The sequence below is a fragment of the Zalophus californianus genome, chromosome 15, assembly GCF_009762305.2.
Source record: "Zalophus californianus isolate mZalCal1 chromosome 15, mZalCal1.pri.v2, whole genome shotgun sequence".
NCBI lineage: Eukaryota > Metazoa > Chordata > Mammalia > Carnivora > Otariidae > Zalophus > Zalophus californianus.
Window position 1 is genome coordinate 47,222,209 of NC_045609.1, and position 18,712 is coordinate 47,240,920.

General features: G+C 44.3%; 1 protein-coding gene across 2 annotated transcripts in view; it reads left to right on the forward strand.

Moving 5' to 3' along the window:
* Positions 1 to 18,712, forward strand: part of WDFY4 (WDFY family member 4) — a 296,192-nt gene that overhangs the window by 127,670 nt on the left and 149,810 nt on the right. For both annotated transcript variants that reach the window (XM_027595872.2, XM_027595873.2), the window contains exons 33-38: positions 2,024 to 2,227; positions 2,932 to 3,046; positions 4,278 to 4,432; positions 7,365 to 7,603; positions 9,720 to 9,841; positions 17,586 to 17,771. In XM_027595872.2, the coding sequence (XP_027451673.2) occupies positions 2,024 to 2,227; positions 2,932 to 3,046; positions 4,278 to 4,432; positions 7,365 to 7,603; positions 9,720 to 9,841; positions 17,586 to 17,771 (1,021 nt within the window). The remainder of the gene's footprint in view (positions 1 to 2,023; positions 2,228 to 2,931; positions 3,047 to 4,277; positions 4,433 to 7,364; positions 7,604 to 9,719; positions 9,842 to 17,585; positions 17,772 to 18,712) is intronic.

Genomic DNA, 18,712 nt, shown 5'->3' on the forward strand with positions numbered 1-18,712 from the left:
AGCTGAGACCCCAGCAGGGAGGGTGAACCAGTGATGCATGTCTGCAAATCCATAACTATAGCTAAAGGAACATGTTAGAAGGCCCTCAGTGCTGAAGGTTTAGAAGTCGTGCTGAGCACAGTGTGGGCATGCACTATTTGCTCCATAATTCTTTGCTAAACAACCAAATGAATAGAACCAAGGTGTTCATTCAGCTACTCTTTTCTAGAAGTGTGTTTGTGGTGACAGCTGCCATCTACTGAACACCTACCACAGTCCTGAGCCTGGTGCTTTACCTAACCCTAGTAGCACCCTAGGCAGGTGGTTTCTGTAAGGGGGAAAGTGAGATCCAGAGAGGCCAAGTGGGGCTGAGCAGTTTCTCCTGCAGTTAGTGAAGACCGTAAGACCCATCTCACAAAATGTTTGAGAGAATGAAATAGGCCAGCATTTACGTGATTCATGAGTGACAGAGCCAAGATTGAAACCTCACTCTCTCACCCCAAGGCCCGCATCCTTTCCATCAGTTTAAAATAAAATTAAATGGCCAAATAAAATTGGAGTAATTAGTTTTAATGAAAAAACTAAATATAAAGACTAGAAGATTTGCAAAAAGATAAAATGGTTTGGTGGGTTAATATAAACTAAAGGAACATACTGGAAAAGTAGGCATTAAAAAAAAGATGCAGTAAAGAGCAAAGGAGGTCACTGTGGGCAGCACGGAGGGGTGATGGATGGGACAGAGTCCAGGCGCCCCCAGGCCCATCAGGGAGGAAGGCCAATCCTGCAGGCTGCCCCTCATCATCTCCCAAATGAGGGCCTCTGGAGGGGGCCAGGACCCTGAAGTCTGTGGCCTGACATCCTTAGTCCAGATCACCACCTTAGCTCCTACGCCCGCAGGCCAGGCTCTCCATCTGCTGAGCTGGGGTTCCAGCCGGCTGCCTGCCCGCAGCCCACACTCTGACCCAGGGCTCTCCCTCCTCACACTCAACAGTTCCTGCCTGGGAGCAGGCCTGGCTCAAAGTCACCTCCCCAGCTACTGCAGAGGAGCCAGACCCTGTCTTGGGACTCCTGGCCCCAGTTTCAAAGCGCTTCTCCCCACACCTCCTAGCCTTGTCCTGGCTCCAAGTCAGCTTCAAGAGGACTTTGTTGCACAGAAACTGCGACAGGCCCTCCTTATGCAGAAGGCTGCTGGCCAAAAGGCTTTGATTTGCTGTAAATATAAATGGCATCTTTCCAGTCCAGGCCGCATGGAGCTAATTAATGCAGTCACCACCTCCCTAGGTGCCATTAAATTCATTTTATGGCTTAATTAAGAGCGGCTGCATTAATTTTATGAATGAGCAAAGGGAGGTGCCGACAGATGAATGTGCATGAAAAGTTCATGGGCCGGGAGTCAGGAGCCGCATGTCCTCGGGTGTGTCATTCGGTACCTCAGCAACCCCGTGTCCCCCCTGGAATCTGGGCTGGCAGCCCCTGCCTTATTGATCTCATATCTTTATAAACATAAAAATGAGAAAGTGAAGGCCAAGGTGCTTCAGGGACTTGGATGCCTGGACTTGAGGAAGTCCTCCTTGTCTTGCCAGACAGTCCTGTCTGTCAACATCAGCAGGGCCTGGCGGGCAGTAAAGATGAGGGCTCCACCAGGATGTGGGGACAGGCTCTCTGAACACAGCCCATGGGGCATTGTCAGGCATTGCCATGCTCACTGTTCCCTCACTGTGGCCTCACATGTCTTCGTGAGCCTTTCTCATGGTCGTAATTTGATCGTGAGCTCACACCCTGGGCTTCATCACTGACTATTGCAGGCCTCTCTTGCTCCATGCTCAGCTTCTTTCCATGGCTGCCACCTACCTTGTGTTCAGAGACCACAGCAGGCCCCCTGATGAGCAATGGGACTCTGGAAAAGCCACCTTCCTCCTCAGAGCCTCGATTTCCTTACATGTTGGGTTTGATGAGAACCCCATCTGTGCACGCCTCAGAGGTGGACACGAGAGCACCCTGAGGCAGGGCAGGCCACTCATGGGGGGGTTCTCTTGCCTTTGAGGAGCCCATGACTCAGCTTGCCCAGAATGCCAGGAGCCCTGGGACTGAAGCCGAAGGCAATGGCATCACAGAGGGTCTACAGGCTCCTGTCCAGTCACATCCTACCCAGAAGCAGCTGAGGGAGTTCATGCAACTACTCTTGAGGGAGTTCTTGCTGGTAGCCTCCAACCCCAAACAGTGGCTGCCACTGGAAGTGCTCCTGGAGGTGAGTTGGAAAGGGTGTATTGGGATTGTGTGCTGTGAGAGCAGGTCTGGGAGGACATGGGCACCACAAGGGCAGGGAATGCCCAGGGAGACCCGGGATCTTTTTGGAGCACTCACCTAGGCCTGTAGATGCCAGCCGGCTGGGGGTTGAGAACATCTCCTGGGACTATAGTGATGTGGTGGGAATTGCAGACCCTTGCATGGCAAGGAGCTCACCAAGCAGCATGTGGATAAATGCATGAGGGCAGGGCTTTGCCAGGTCCCTAGAAGCAGAGCCTGAAGCAGGGATTTTGTGGAAGTGATTTGGGGGCTGTGCTCTCAGGAGAAGCAGAGAAAGGCAGCAGAGGGGGACGGGAAAAGCAAGCTAAGAAATGGTCTCCACCATAGCCTGGTCCCAAGGGGAGCACTTGGTGTGCTATCTGCCTGCCTGAGTTGGCCCCACCTTGAGGTACCTGCCTGGTAGTCATTGCCTGTGGGTCCTCCACAACTTGCCTCCTTCACCCAGGAAGTGGGTGTCACCTCTCAGGTGAGGGAACTTTGTCAGCAGAGGGCAATGCCCTGGAGAAGGGGCAGTTGTGAGCTGCGGGCAGCCCACACTCCCGGCAGCTGTGGTATTAGCACATGGGCCACACAGGAAGGCTCAGCGGGCACGAAGTGGATGTGATGGCTGTGTGGCCCACTCTTTAGTCCCCGGTGTGATTCCAGGCTTCTCCAGACAATGCCACCAGCCAACAGAAGCGAGACTTCCAGTCTGAGGTCCTGCTTTCCACCATGGAAATATTTCACACGCTGAGTGGAGGCAACGTGCCCATGCTCAGAGGTGAGTGGGGGTGACTTTCTCCTCCTTTATGACCCAGAGCTTGTGGAAGCTGAGCAGGAAAAACAGCCCCTGGTTCACAGTGCTGCAGGGCCATGGAAGCCACCCTCCACCTGCACATCAGTCCTTCCATGAATCCACAATGAGAGCTCACTGACTCTGCCTAGAGGCTCCAGGGGAGGCATGTGTGCCCCTCTCCATGACATGCCTGCCATCATTGGGCCACTCAGAGACAGAGAGCCTCTGAGCTCAAATCTGTTCTCCTCTGGCTTCAGTAGGATTGGCCTCTTCCCTTGAGGGAAGTCAAGATGGCAGCTGGAATTTAACATTCTTCTGCTCAGCATCTTGTTCTCTGCACCCAAGACTGGCCACAGCAAGTGTTTCTTCAACAGACAAACCTGGATGAAGATGCTGCCATTGCCCCTAAGAAGTTGAGATTGAAGCTGCCTTCAGAATACCTAGTTCCAGGGAGCCATACCTTCCCCACAGGATTACAATAAATTCCTCTCTATGGTTTCTGAGCCACAGAATCGTTAGTGACATGGCTCGTCTTCCAGACTCTTCCTTGCCCCACAGTGTGGCAACCCTGAGTTTTGGTCTTTCTTGGGAAGCATCTGCAGGGCAGTAAGGTAGCATGGTGAAAAGCATAAGCTGATAGTCCCGGTTCTGCTCTTGGGTCTGTCACTAGACAGCGGTGTGACTCGGGGCAGGTGCCTGAAGCTGTGAGTAAGGATGGCAACTGTGGCTAACTCAGAGGTTGTTACAAGGATTAGCTGAGATCATCACATCCCCCTCTGAGCACAGTGCCTGCCATGGTGGTGAGCACAGACAGATCAACGTTACAGCGTCATCCTCTGCTCCCTGTAGTGACAGGGCCTTGGGTCACCATGACAGCCTTCCCGAGTACCTTATGCCTTAAATTCTCCTCCACCCCCCTTCCAAATGCCTCCTGGAAGAAATGCTGCCCCTGGTGTGCCTTCTCCCCACTTAGTTTATGTCACTGACAAAATTGTTCAAGACCAGTTTGCTTTGAAAAACATGTATTCATTGTGCACCTACTGTGTATAAGACCCCATTTTCCAGCAGCAGAGCCTGCAGAAGGTTACATCAGGGTATACGGAGGTGGGTAAGTCGTGGTTGGTTACCGTGAGGGGCTTGGGGACTGTTGTGGAGAGAAGGCTATTTGGACTCTGATGATTTCTCAGACATGGTCTGTGTTCTCACTCACCCCCAGGCAGTAAAGAGCCTCAGCCAAATGCAGAAGCTGCTGCTCCTTCACTTGCAAACATCTCCCACTTCACCCAGAAGCTGGTGGAGAAACTGTACAGTGGGATGTTCTCGGCAGACCCCAGACACATTCTTCTCTTCATCACAGACCACATCGTGGTGGTAAGAACCCTGGGCTGGCCAGGGGGGCGGGGGGGACGGGCAGAAAACTCCTGCTGACCCACCAAGTGTCTGTTTGATTCATGGCTGGCTGCTGTCTAGTTGGTCCAGTTGGAGCCACTGTCCTTCCTGGAAATAGATTCTGGGGGGGGGGGGCGGGAAGGAAGAGGACCTGTATGGCCCAGGTAGTACCTGGTGGGTGTTGAGCGCACTTCAGGGCTCTTAGCTCAGGCTACTTGAGATCCATCTCAGTGAGTGGGAGCAGCGCCCCCCTGTGCTGGCAGCTGCGCTCTGTCCCCTCCTAGACTCTACACTCCCCCTTTGGGTTTTCATTGTGATTGTTGGTTTAATCTTAGTTATTGTTACTCCTCATCAACAAAGGGCCAAAAATCTCCTTATCTCCAAAAGGCCTATTTCATTTCATTCTTAATATGCACCTCCATGGGTCACATTTAGGCCTTCCTGAAATTTTCATGAGTATTTTTCCGTAGTCTGATTATTCCTGCATGTGCTGTCCTCTCCCCGGGTCAATCCACATACACACCCACACAAGCAAATGCACGCCTACAGACACACCTTCAGATGTAAGTGTGTGTATACACGTGTGCACCTTTTTTATCGTACACGTGTACACACACACACACACACACACACACACAGAATCACACAATCTCAAAATTCTGGAGGGGAACCCTTTACTTTGTCCTCATCTTGTAGAGACTTTTCCTGGTAAGTGGCCATTCGTTCTTGCCTTGAACCCTCCCTGTGTGAGGAGCTCATGCCGGTGTGAGGCGGTCCCAACCAGTGGGGCGTCTGTGATTGCTGGAAAGCTGAACTCTGCCTCCAGTAACTCCTGCCGGTGGTTCTCAGCATGCCTTCTGCAGCAGAACCCGGGGTGGGGAGGGCACTCTCCTTCCTCTTCATAGAGAGGGTGACATCAGTGTCCCCAGAATACTTCTGTCTGTGGAGTCAGCCGCAGACCCCAGGACTGGGCTATCCTAGGGTGATAGTCTGGCTGAGGCACAGTTCCGGGCAAGTCTGAAAAGAACGTATTCAGATGCTTCCTCAAGAATAACCCCAAGACAGGAGAAATATGGCTTGTTGGCTCTGAGGGGATTAAAATCAGATTCTCGGCAAGTTGTGTTGAGAAATGAGAGTAGCCGCTGAGCTCCCATCTTAGTTCAGGTCATGATGACAGCACAATCGACTGCGTGGCTAAAAAACAGACATTCTCACAGTTCTAGAGGCTGGGGACTCCAAGGTCAATGTGCCCACAGATCTGGTGTCCAGGGAGGGCTCTCTTCCTGGTTTGCAGATGGCCACCTCCTCACTGAATCCTCAGGCAGTGCAGAGAGAGAGGGAAACAAGCTCTTGTCTCTTCCCAGAAGGACACACTCATCCCACCATGAGGGCTCCGACCTCATGACCTACTTAGCTCCCAGAGACCCTGCCTCCAAGTGCCATCACAGTGAGAAGCTAGGGTTTCAACGTATGTGTTTTGGGGGGATGCAAACATTCAGTCAGTAGCGGCACCCAGTGGTCAAAGCAAACACTCAGAGCTAACATCAAAGAGTGGGTACCCCCTGGGGCTGATGTGCCTTCAGGGGGGCGCTAGGCCAGACGCCGCTCTGCATGTATCCTCCATCCTTCTCTCCTCGCTGCCTTTGACTCTCACAAATCTTAACTTCAGGTTGACAGATGTGACCCATCTGAGGAGCAGGAGAGGATGATGATTAAAAACATGAATCCCAATTTCCAGCAGATTTAAATAAAACTTAAATTCATAGGTATTAACATATTAGCTATACAATTCTAAGAGAGCAATCTCTAACATGATCTTTCTGATAGAATGAAACATTTTGCACATAATCTTTGACTATGGATTCTTTAAAAAAAATTTAAATTTATTTTTATTGAGATATAATTGACATATAACATTGCGTGAGTTTAAGGTATACCACAGTTGATACATTTATAGATTGTAACAGGATAACCATCATAGTGTTAGCTAACACCTCTATCAAGTCACATAATTATCATTTTTTTTGTGATGGGAACAATTAAGATCTACTCTCTTAGCACCTTTAAAGTTTATAAGACAGTATTATTGTCTATAATCACTGTGCTGTGCATTAGATCTCCAGGACTTTTTTTTTTAATCTGTTAGTTACAGTGAAGCAATGAAGCCAAATAGATGGATGGACCCATTGGTGTTAAGGCTACGAATCAGGACCTTCTGCCTCCCCCCTCTAAGTTTCTCATGTACTAAAATTTGTTGGCCTCCCATCTACTTTAGATGACATGGTGGTTAAGAGCATGACTCGAGTGTCTGGGGTGGGTTTGACCTTTGCCAACCACTTAACCTCTCTGAGCCTCAGGCTCCTTATCCCTTAAGTGGGATAATCTTAGTGCTCACTTCATGCCGTTATGATGTTTAAATGCGGCAATTCATGTAAATCGATGCAAAAATGCTTAATAGGATAACTGGAATATTGTAAACACTCTACACATAACTACTATTAATAGTTAATAATGTATTAAAAAATTAGACACTATTAATAGCATGTTCTTATACACTGAGGGTCAACCACAACCATGTAACAAGCATTTCAGGAATTTCCCTTCTGTTTTTATAATACGCTAATGGTAAACTTTTAAATTCTTTTTTTAATTTTTATTTTAATTTTTAAAAAAATTCTTTTCCACACAAGCATTTGATAAATCCAGATGTTTGAATTTACTTTAGTGATCATTCACTTAAATAGAAGCTCAAAGGTAGAGGAAAGTAGTCCTACTTTAATTTTAGATCACATCACTTTTTTGAAATACAGAACAGAATCTAAGATTGTGTCATTTTCATAGTTAACTGGGTCAGTATGTAAAACTCGCAAAGTGTTCACAAGCATATGTGTCTGTGTGTGTGTTTACAACACAGGTCATCGAGAATGCCTCTTCTCAAAGGGATACTATCATCAGTGCTTTATACAGCAGTTTAAATAAAGTCATTCTTTACTGCCTGTCCAAGCCTCAGCAATCCCTCTCCGAGTGCCTCAGTCTTCTCAGCATCTTGGGCTTCCTACAAGAACACTGGGACATTATCTTTGCTACCTATAATTCCAACGTCAGCTTCCTCCTGTGTCTCATGCATTGCTTTTTGCTGCTCAGTGAGAGAAGGTAAGAGCTTCCTGCTTGTTGTTTCCTTGCCTTTTAGTGGTCCATGCAGAGAAGCAAGCTTCAGAGGGACACTTGATTGGGGTCAATTCGAATATATGTATCATTTGTGTATATGTGTGTGTATATATATATATATATATATAGTTTGTTTGTTTGTTTGTTTATCTGGTTGTCCAAATTATGTGCAGTGTTTGACAGTATAGTAGATTGTCCTCAAATCTTTTCATGTAACTGAGCCGCTAGGATCATCATGGAATAATAACTTACCCCATTTCCACAATTCTCAGGTTGTAAGATATCTTATTGATTTCATTTTAGGGGCAGAAAACTCCCAACACTAAATATATACATTGATTTTATGATGCAGCCCAATTTCAGAAATATTAAAATTTGATAAATGCAATCTTAGACTGGGAAAATATGTAATAAATTGTATCATGCAAGCCAGGCATAATTTTCTATATGCACACAATTTATAATATAAAATGATATCCATAAGCACACTTGCATAAGAAATACTAATAAAAATAAACTGAAGTTTATTTTTTTAAAGATTTTATTAATTTGTTAGAGAGAGAGAGCATGGCGGTGGGGGAGGAGCAGAGGGAGAGAGACAAGCCGACTCTGCACTGAGTGTGGAGGCCTACAAAGGGCTTGATCCTACAACCCTGAGATCATGACCTGAGCTGAAACCAAGAGTCAGACGCTTAACCAACTAAGCCACCCAGGCACCCCCTGAATTAAGTTTATTTAAATTCTTTTCTTAAAGCCCAGATTTTGAAAATATGTTAGATTTCTCTGTATATATGCACTTTCCTCTTTTTCTCTGTCAATATTCTATATCACCAGTGCCTTGGCATCATACTCCTTACAAATGTTATCTCTTATTAATAGAGCCATGTTGAGCATAGAAGAAAGGAAGGCTATGTGGTATTATACTTTGCTCTTGTCTTCTTGTTGTTGCTACTGTTGTTGTTTAACCCCAGTATAAATTATGTTTTATTACTTGAAAAAAATTCCAAAAATCCTGTCAAACTGACTATTGAATGTTATAAAACTCAACTTGATTTGTCCTAAAACTCTCTGGGAATCACTGGAAAACCCTTCTAGCCCAGAGGAGGCCTTTGTCATTTTATTTGTTTGAAATAAAAGAATCCATTTTTGGTGGGTTAAATTGGGAAGTTCTGCTTTCTTGCTCATGTTTGAAGAAGTAAGCCTACCCGGTATATTGGAAGCATAGGTAAGAACAGAGGAATGCCAACTTATGTGTATGCTTGGATTTCCACCTTTCTCAGATCCCTCTGTATAGCTAAATGGCCTCCAAATCCAAAAGGACTTTATCCTTGAAATTTCAAGAATGACTAACATAATAAAACAAAATTAAAAAAAAAAAGAACGGACATTCTCATATGATGGTATATTTTCATTTCCTTGTTTGTCATTTTTGGTTCAATCCACAAACGTGTACTGAGTGTTCTGCTTGGTTGGCTGAAGGGGCCCAGAGAAGAAGGCACGTGGATGTTAACATGATTAGGAGCCCTAGAACACATGGTTCATGGGGAACACAGTATGTAAACCACTATGCCTCCACTTAGAACCAACTACATCATGTGCAGGAAAAATGGAGATGTGGGGCCTTGTTCAAAAATTATTAAGATTTCAAGACAGTGACAGCAGAACCCAAGCATGGAACATTTCTGAGTGGACCCTGTGCAACTGCACAGGTCACGGGCCCATGAAGCTGGCCTGGCCCCTTCCAGGTGGGATGAGATCAGTGCCAAACAAAGGCAGAGTTCAATATTTTGGGAATCTACAAAAACAAATGACCAGTTCTGATGGTTGGGAAACCAAGAGAAGGTTCAGGGGACCTGCTGGGAGTATGGATTAGATTTAATAAGACTGGAATTTAAAAAAAGGAGTTTTTCCTATTTTTCCTATTGTTATTGTTATAATATCTGTCATGGAAGTTGTCATGAGGTGTTTGCTTTAACTCAAATAGACAAGTTTTACCAGCTGATATGTACTAAGTTTGGAGGATGATTATCTGTAATAAAGAACAATGGAAAGATCCCAAAGAAACTGTGGAGTTCATAGTGAAAAATCTCTTGTCTCCTAGTTATCCGGAAGGATTTGGATTGGAACCCAAGCCTAGAATGACTCCGTATCATCAAGTCTTTCTTTCTCCAAATGAAGAAGGGAGAGAAAAAGGAGAGGAAGACTTCCCAAGTTTGAGTGATGGTACATTATATTTGTTGTTTATTTTTGGGAGAGTGGATAGGCCGTGGTAATTTCTGGGTTGCATTCTTCAACTCTGTGCGACTTGGTCAGACTAAGAGCTTGGTGGACTTACTATAAAATTCCAGAGGACTTACTCCCCTTTATTCTTCCCCTCCTGCTATCTTCTTCTTTTTCTTTTTTCTTAACATATGTTGCATTATTTGTTTCAGAAGTACAGATCTGTGATTCAACAGTCTTCCACAATTCACAGCGCTCACCGTAGCACATACCCTACCCAATGTCTATCACCCAGCCACCCCATCCCTCCCACCCCCCACCACTCCAGCAACACTCAGTTTGTTTCCTGAGATTAAGAATTCCTCATATCAGTGAGGTCATATGATACATGTCTTTCTCTGATTGACTTATTTCACTCAGCATCACACCCTCCAGTTCCATCCACGTCATTGCAAATGGCAAGATCTCATTCCTTTTGATGGCTGCATAATATTCCATTGTATATATATATACCACATCTTCTTTATCCATTTATCTGTCGACGGCCATCTTGGCTCTTTCCACAGTTTGGCTATTGTGGACATTGCTGCTATAAACATTGGGGTGCACGTACCCCTTCGGATCCCTACATTTGTATCTTTGTGGTAAATACCCAGTAGTGCAATTGCTGGATCGTATGGTAGCTCTATTTTCAACTGTTTGAGGACCCTCCATACTGTTTTCCAGAGTGGTTGCACCAGCTTGCATTCCCACCAACAGTGTAGGAGGGTTCCCCTTTCTCCACATCCCCGTCAACATCTGTCGTTTCCTGACTTGTTAATTTTTGCCATTCTGACGGGTGTGAGGTGATATCTCATTGAGGTTTTGATTTGGATTTCCCTGATGCCGAGCGATGTTGAGCACTTTTTCATGTGTCTGTTGGCCATTTGGATGTCTTCTTTGGAAAAATGTCTGTTCATGTCTTCTGCCCATTTCTTGATTGGATTATTTGTTCCTTGGGTGTTGAGGTTGATAAGTTCTTTATAGATTTTGGATACTAGCCCTTTATCTGATATGTCATTTGCAAATATTTTCTCCCATTCTGTCGGTTGTCTTTTGGTTTTGTGGACTGTTTCTCTTGCTGTGCAAAAGCTTTTTGTCTTGATGAAATCCCAATAGTTCATTTTTGCCCTTGCTTCTCCTGCCTTTGGCGATGTTTCTAGGAAGAAGTTGCTGCGGCCGAGGTCGAAGAGGTTGCTACCTGTGTTCTCCTTTAGAATTCTGATGGACTCCTGTCTCACGTTTAGGTCTTTCAACCATTTGGAGTCTATTTTTGTGTGTGGTGTAAGGAAATGGTCCAGTTTCATTCTTCTGCAGGTGGCTGTCCAATTTTCCCAACAGCATTTGTTGAAGAGACTGTCTTTTTTCCATTGGACATTCTTTCCTGCTTTGTCAAAGATAAGTTGACATAGAGCTGAGGGTCCATTTCTGGGCTCTCTATTCTGTTCCATTGATCTATATGTCTGTTTTTGTGCCAGTCCCATACTGTCTTGATGATGACAGCTTTGTAATAGAGCTGGAAGTCCGGAATTGTGATGACGCCAGCTTTGCTTTTCTTTTTCAATATTCCTCTGGCTATTCGGGGTCTCTTCTGGTTCCATACAAATTTTAGGATTATTTGTTCCATTTCTTTGAAAAAAGTGGATGGTATTTTGATGGGGATTGCATTGAATGTGTAGATTGCTCTAGGTAGCATTGACATCTTCACAATGTTTGTTCTTCCAATCTATGAGCATGGAACGTTTTTCCATTTCTTTGTGTCTTCTTCAATTTCTTTCATGAGTATTTTATACTTTTCTGAGTACAGATCCTTTGCCTCTTTGGTTAAATTTATTCCTAGGTATCTTATGGTTTTGGGTGCAGTTGTAAATGGGATCGACTCCTTGATTTGTCTCTCTTCTGTCTTGTTGTTGGCGTATAGGAATGCCACTGATTTCTGTGCATTGATTTTATATCCTGCTACTTGACTGAATTCCTGTATGAGTTCTAGGAGTTTTGGGGTGGAGTCTTTAGGGTTTTCCACATACAGTATCATATCATCTGCAAAGAGTGAGAGTTTAACTTCCTCTTTGCCAATTTGGATGCCTTTGATTTCTTTTTGTTGTCTTATTGCTGTGGCTAGGACTTCTAATACTATTGAATTGCATAGCAGTGGTGATAGTGGACATCCCTGCCATGTTGCTGACCTTAGGGGACAAGCTCTCAGCTTTTCCCTATTGAGAATGATATTCGCTGTAGGTTTTTCATAGATGGCTTTTATGATATTGAGGTATGTACCCTCTATTCCTATACTCTGAAGAGTTTTGATCAAGAAAGGATGCTGTACTTTGTCAAATCCTTTTTCTGCATCTATTGAGAGGATCCTATGATTCTTGTTCTTTCTTTTGTTAACGTATTGTATCACGTTGATTGATTTGCGGATGTTGAACCAACCTTGCAGCCCAGGGATAAATCCCACTTGGTCGTGGTGAATAATCCTTTTAATGTACTGTTGGATCCTATCGGCTAGTATTTTGGTGAGAATTTTTGCATCCATGTTCATCAAGGATATTGGTCTGTAATTCTCCTTTTTGTTGGGGTCTTTGTCTGGTTTTGGGATCAAGGTAATGTTGACCTCATAAAATGAGTTTGGATGTTTTCCTTCCATTTCTCTTTTTTGGAACAGTTTCAGGAGAATAGGTATTAATTCCTCTTTATTTCTTCTTTAAATGTCTGCTAGAATTCCCCTGGGAAGCCATCTGGCCCTGGGCTTTTGTTTGTTGGGAGATTTTTGATGACTGCTTCAATTTTCTTGGTGATTATAGGTCTGTTCAGGTTTTCTCTTTCTTCCTGGTTCAATTTTGGTAGTTGATACATCTCTAGGAATGCACCCATTTCTTCCAGGTTATCTCATTTGCTGGCATAGAGTTGTTCATAATATGTTTTTATAATTGTTTGTATTTCTTTGGTATTGGTTGTGATCTCTCCTCTTTCATTCGTGATTTTGTTGATTTGGGTCATTTCTCTTTCCTTTTTGATAAGTCTGGCCAGGGGTTTGTCAATCTTGTTAATTCTTTCGAAGAACCAGCTCCTAGTTTCATGGATCTGTTCTACTGTTCTTTTGGTTTCTGTTTCATTGATTTCTGCTCTGATCTTTATGATTTCTCTTCTCCTGCTGGGTTTAGGCTTTGTTTGCTCTTCTTTCTCCAGCTCCTTTAGGTGTAGGGTTAGGTTGTGTATTTGAGACCTTTCTTGTTTCTTGAGAAAGGCTTGTATTACTATATACTTTCCTCTCAGGACTGCCTTTGCTGTATCCCAAGGATTTTGAACAGTTGTGTTTTCATTTTCATTGGTTTCCATGAATTTTTTTAATTCTTCTTTAATTTCCTGGTTGACCCATTCATTCTTTAGTAGGATGCTCTTTAGCCTTCATGTATTTGAGTTCTTTCCGACTTTCCTCTTGTGATTGAGTTCTAGTTTCAAAGCATTGTGGTCTGAAAATATGCAGGGAATGATTCCAATCTTTTGGTACCGGTTGAGACCTGATTTGTGACCTAGGATGTGATCAATTCTGGAGAATGTTCCATGGGCACTAGAGAAGAATGCGTATTCCGTTGCTTTGGGATGGAATGTTCTGAATATATCTGTGAAGTCCATTTGGTCCAGTGTGTCATTTAAAGTCTTTATTTCCTTGTTGATCTTTTGCTTAGATGCTCTGTCCATTTCAGTCAGGGGGGTGTTAAAGTCCCCCACTATTATTGTATTGTTGTCAATGTGTTTCTTTGCTTTTGTTATTAAGTGCCTTATATAATTGGCTGCTCCCATGTTAGGGGCATAGATATTTACAATTGTTAGATCTTCTTGTTGGATAGACCCTTGAAGTAGGATATAGTGTCCTTCTTCATCTCTTATTACAGTCTTTGTTTTAAAATCGAATTTGTCTGATATAAGGATTGCCACCCCAGCTTTCTTTTGGTGTCCATTAGCATGGTAAATGGTTTTCCACCCCCTCACTTTCAATCTGAGGGTGTCTTTGGGTCTAAAATGAGTCTCTTGCAGACAGCATATTGATGGGTCTTGTTTTTTAATCCAATCTGATAACCTGTGTCTTTTGATTGGGGCATTTAGCCCATTTACATTCAGGGTAACTATTGAAAGGTATGAATTTAGTGCCATTGTATTGCCTGTAAGGTGACTGTTACTGTATGTTGTCTGTGTTCCTTTCTGATCTATGCTGCTTTTAGGCTCTCTCTTTGCTTAGAGGACCCCTTTCAATATTTCTTGGAGGGCTGGTTTCGTGTTTGCAAATTCCTTTAGTTTTTGTTTGTTCTGGAAGCTTTGTATCTCTCCTTCTATTTTCAATGATAGCCTAGCTGGATATAGTATTCTTGGCTGCATATTTTTCTCTTTTAGTGCTCTGAAGATATCATGCCAGTCCTTTCTGGCCTGCCGGGTCTCTGTGGATAGGTCTGTTGCCAATCTAATATTTCTACCATTGTAGGTTTCATATCTCTTCTTCCGAGCTGCTTTCAGGATTTTCTCTTTGTCTCTGAGACTCGTAAGTTTTACTATTAGATGTCGGGGTGTTGACCTATTTTTATTGATTTTGAGAGGGGTTCTCTGTGCCTCCTGGATTTTGATGCCTGTTTCCTTCCCCACATTAGGTAAGTACTCTGCTATTATTTGCTCCAATATACCTTCTGCCCCTCTCTCTCTTTCTTCTTCTTCTGGGATCCCAATTATTCTAATATTGTTTCGTCTTATCGTATCGCTTATCTCTCGAATTCTGCCCTCGTGATCCTGTAGTTGTTTATCTCTCTTTTTCTCAGCCTCTTTATTTTCCATCATGGTCTTCTATATCGCTGATTCTCTCTTCTGCCTCATTTATCCTAGCAGTTAGTGCCCCCATTTTTGTTTGCACCTCATCAATAGCCTTTTTGATTTCGACTTGGTTAGATTTTAGTTCTTTTATTTCTCCAGAAAGGGTTTCTCTAATAATTTCCACACTTTTTTCAAGCCCAGCTAGTATCTTTAAAGTCATGATTCTGAACTCTAGGTCTGACATCGTACTAATGTCCGTATTGAGTAGGTCCCTGGCTGACGGTAGTACCTCTTGTTCTTTCTGCTGAGGTGATTTTTTTCGTCTTGTCATTTTGTCCAGAGGAGAACAGATGAATGAGAGAACAAAATGCTAACAGGTTAACAACATTCCCAGCAAATATACTCTGTACAAATCAGAAAAGACCTGAAACCAGGGGAAAAGAAAGGGAAAGAAAGAAAAAAGAAAGAGGAAAAAAAAAAGAGAAAAATAGGTAAAAACAAAAACAGAACAATACAAAAAAAGCAGAATATGATCAAATATGATCAGGCTAGTGCATAGATCAGTGCCACACACTAGATTTTGGGTGTATTTTGGTCTGTTAGAAAAAAGTGCCTCCTAAAATTTTAAAGGAAGAAAGACTTATCTATGTACAAAATAAGGGTTGATACAATGAAGGGATGGAAGATGACTGTAAAGATGAAAATTATAAAAGATTTTATAAAAGGAATTGATAAGATAAGAAGTTGTTTGAAAAAGGAAAGAGGAAGATTTAAAAAAAAAAGGGAGAGAATGTGATCAGGCAGGAGACTAGACAAAGCCATACACTAGTGATTTAGGGTATATTTTGATCTGTTAGAAGAAACTGGATCTCAAAATTTTAAAGAGAGAACAACTTATATATATATGCCCAAAATAAGGGTAACTACTATGAAGGGATAAAATATGACTCTAAAAATGAAAAATAAAAAAAATTTTTTTTTAAAAAAGGGATTGATAAGATGTTGGTTGAAAAAGGGAAAAGGAAAAATTAGGAAAAAAAACAGTTAAAAAAATTAACTTTGATGAACTAATGAATCATGGTAAAAAAAAAGCCATGAATTCTATGTGCAGTATTCCCCTAGCGCTGGAGTTCTCCCGTTCTCCTTGATTGGTAAACTTGGTCTTGGCTTGCTGGCTGTTCGTACTGATCTTCTGGGGGAGGGGCCTGTTGCCATGGTTTCCAAATGTCTTTGCCGGAGACTGAATTGCCTCGCCCTTGTCCGTCCAGGCTAAGCAAGCTGCTCGGGTTTGCTCTCAGGAGCTTTTGTTCCCTGCAAGCTCTCGGTATAGCTTTGGAGGACCAGGGCGAACATGGTGGCCTCCCAATCTCCACCCGGAGGAACTGAGAACTCGGCGCCCCGCTCCTCAGTGCGCCCCCAGAGAAAAGCAGTCACTCTCATCTCCCTGGTCCCCGGCCGCACTCCGTGCTCACCCGGCCTGTGACCGAGCGTTGCTATCTCCGGCACCCGACCCCGTGTGGAGTCTCTAAACCCAACAGATCCCTGCAGTGCACTCCCGCGCCGCTCCTCCTGGGGGAGGAAGGGGAGTCTCCCCGGCTCTGCTGCTTGTTGGGTCCCTGCTGGGGGAGCAGTGGCCCGACTGGGCCGCGGATCACAGTTTATAGCAACCCCGAGCTGAGAGCCTACGCCTGGGCTCCGTCTCTGCAGCCGGCTTCCCCGCTCCAATACCTGGGAGCTCTGCTGCACTCAGGCACCCCTGGTCTTTCTGTGACGCCGAGGGTCCTGAGACCACTCTGTCCCGGGAGGATTCCACCCCCTGCTTAGCCACTGCAGCGACCTCCCTCAGCGGAGCCAACTTCTAAAAGGTCCAATTTTGTGCTCTGTGGCTCTATCACTTGCCGGAAGTGGCCGGCGGTGGCCCCCTCCCCCGCCATCTATCCTCCCGAATATCGCCTCGGATTCACTTCTCCGCACGTCCTACCTTCCAGTAAGTGGTCGCTTCTCTGTTCAGAGAGTTGTTGCTACTCTCCTCTTCGATCTCCTGTTGAGTTCGTAGGTGTTCAGAATGGTTTGATCCCTATTCAGCTGAATTCCTGAGACCAGACGAAATCCAGGTCTCCTACTCCTCCGCCATATTGCTCCAGCCACCAAAACTCTTGTGAGTTTAAAGTGTACTCCGACACAGTGTAAATTACAACATGGACATTCATATTTTGGGTTTGGCTAGTAAAGTGGGCAGAACAATGTCCATCCTCCTAGCGTGAGAAAAATAGACTATAGAGGCTGGTACTAGAGGAGTGACTCGGTGGTCCAAGATCCAACGGTATTTAGGCATTTAGGGTACTATAATTATAGGGCACAGCAGTTAAAACTGGTATGATAGGTTGGTCCATATCTGGGCAAATCCAGGGCACTGAGATTGTTGGGTGGTGGGAAGCATGATTCAGTGTCAGGAACGAGGACTGGCTTGGGTCCTGGGTCCCTAAGCATAGTTTTGGGATTGGTGTCCTTTCTTTTGAGGAGCCGACATAAAAGGTAGGTTAGAAGGAGCTATTGGAGGTGGTATTTAGTTACCTAGAGCTTACACAGGTATTTTTTCTGTTTGGTATCTAATGAATTTGGGGGGTAGGAGAAAGAGACTTCTTGTGTCCATCAGTAATATTTCCCAGCTCTGAACATCTGAGGCAGGCAGGACTTGGTGGTGGGCAGTTAGGGGTCGGGGAAAGGCCAGCTCACATGGAAGTTGGTAGCATTGTCTACATATTGACTGTTTTCTGGCTGGAGCTTGCAAAGCTTGAGTGATGTTCAAGAAAGATTCAATAAAAGCAGCCATGATACACCATCTCCTGGCCCTTGCTGGGAGAGGCACCAAGGCCATCCTGACTGTGTGATATGCTCTCTCTGTTAGTCCAGCACAACATCCAAAAGACGGTGCGGACCCTCTGGCAGCAGCTCATGGCACAGAGGCGGCAGGAGCTGGAGGACACTTTCAAGATTGATCTCTCTGTGAAACCTGGAGAGAGTGAAGTGAAGATTGAAGAGATTACCCCACTCTGGGAGGAGACGATGCTCAAGGCCTGGCAGCATTATTTAGGTCTCTGTCCACTTGGCTCCAGGGAACAGAACTGTTGGGTCTCATAGATGCAGACTTACCCAAAGTTCCACTCAGGGCCCAGAGCCTTTTCCAACCAGATTTTCTCTCTCATCCCTTTGGTGGGTGGGATTTACGTCACTGAAACCTTGTAAATCTTTGCACACAAAGAATGAACGCTTAGGTGAAAGGAAAGCCAGAGATGCAAGCAGATTCTAGTAATCTCTTAGAGAGAGTGGATGCCATGTCAGAACTCTAGTTCTAGTCTAGAGTTTAGGGTTCTAGGTCCTGCCCTGATATTCACCTACCAGCTTTGAAACCTTGCACCAAGTCGTACAGTGACCTGGAGCCCAGGTTCTTCATGTTCCAAGTGAAAGTTTTCATCCCTAAGATAGTAATGATCCTTGAATTCTTTTGGTGACTCAACATTGCCCCCTTCATATTAATGCAGCCATGGGAATGTTGTTTTAATTTTTTAAGATTTTATTTTTAAGGAATCTCTACACCCAACATGGGCTCAAACTTACAACCCTGAGATCAAGAGTCATACACTCTACCGACTGAGCCAGCCAGTCCACCCACCTGGAATTTTGTTTTTAAAGTGGTCATTGCTCCTGAACTATGGCTCATGTACTTGTTTTAAGTCTTCCAGTATTACAAAATTCACAGTGATTCAAGAGTTAGTTATTTCCATGTGTATCATCCCACATTGTCTGGTGATATAGAACTGTTATTTCATTGGCTTTCCAAACTAGCCCTGGAAAATATGTATGTATGCACATGCCTATGTGTATACATGTGTAATTTGAAGTCAAAATGTCAGATTCCATTTCAGGGAAAAGTTTAATAAGATGGGACATCTATCTCCATACACATATAGGGAATAAAGTGGTCAGATAGACCTCAGTGCTTACAAATGGCTCTCTTTTTGGCCAACAATAACA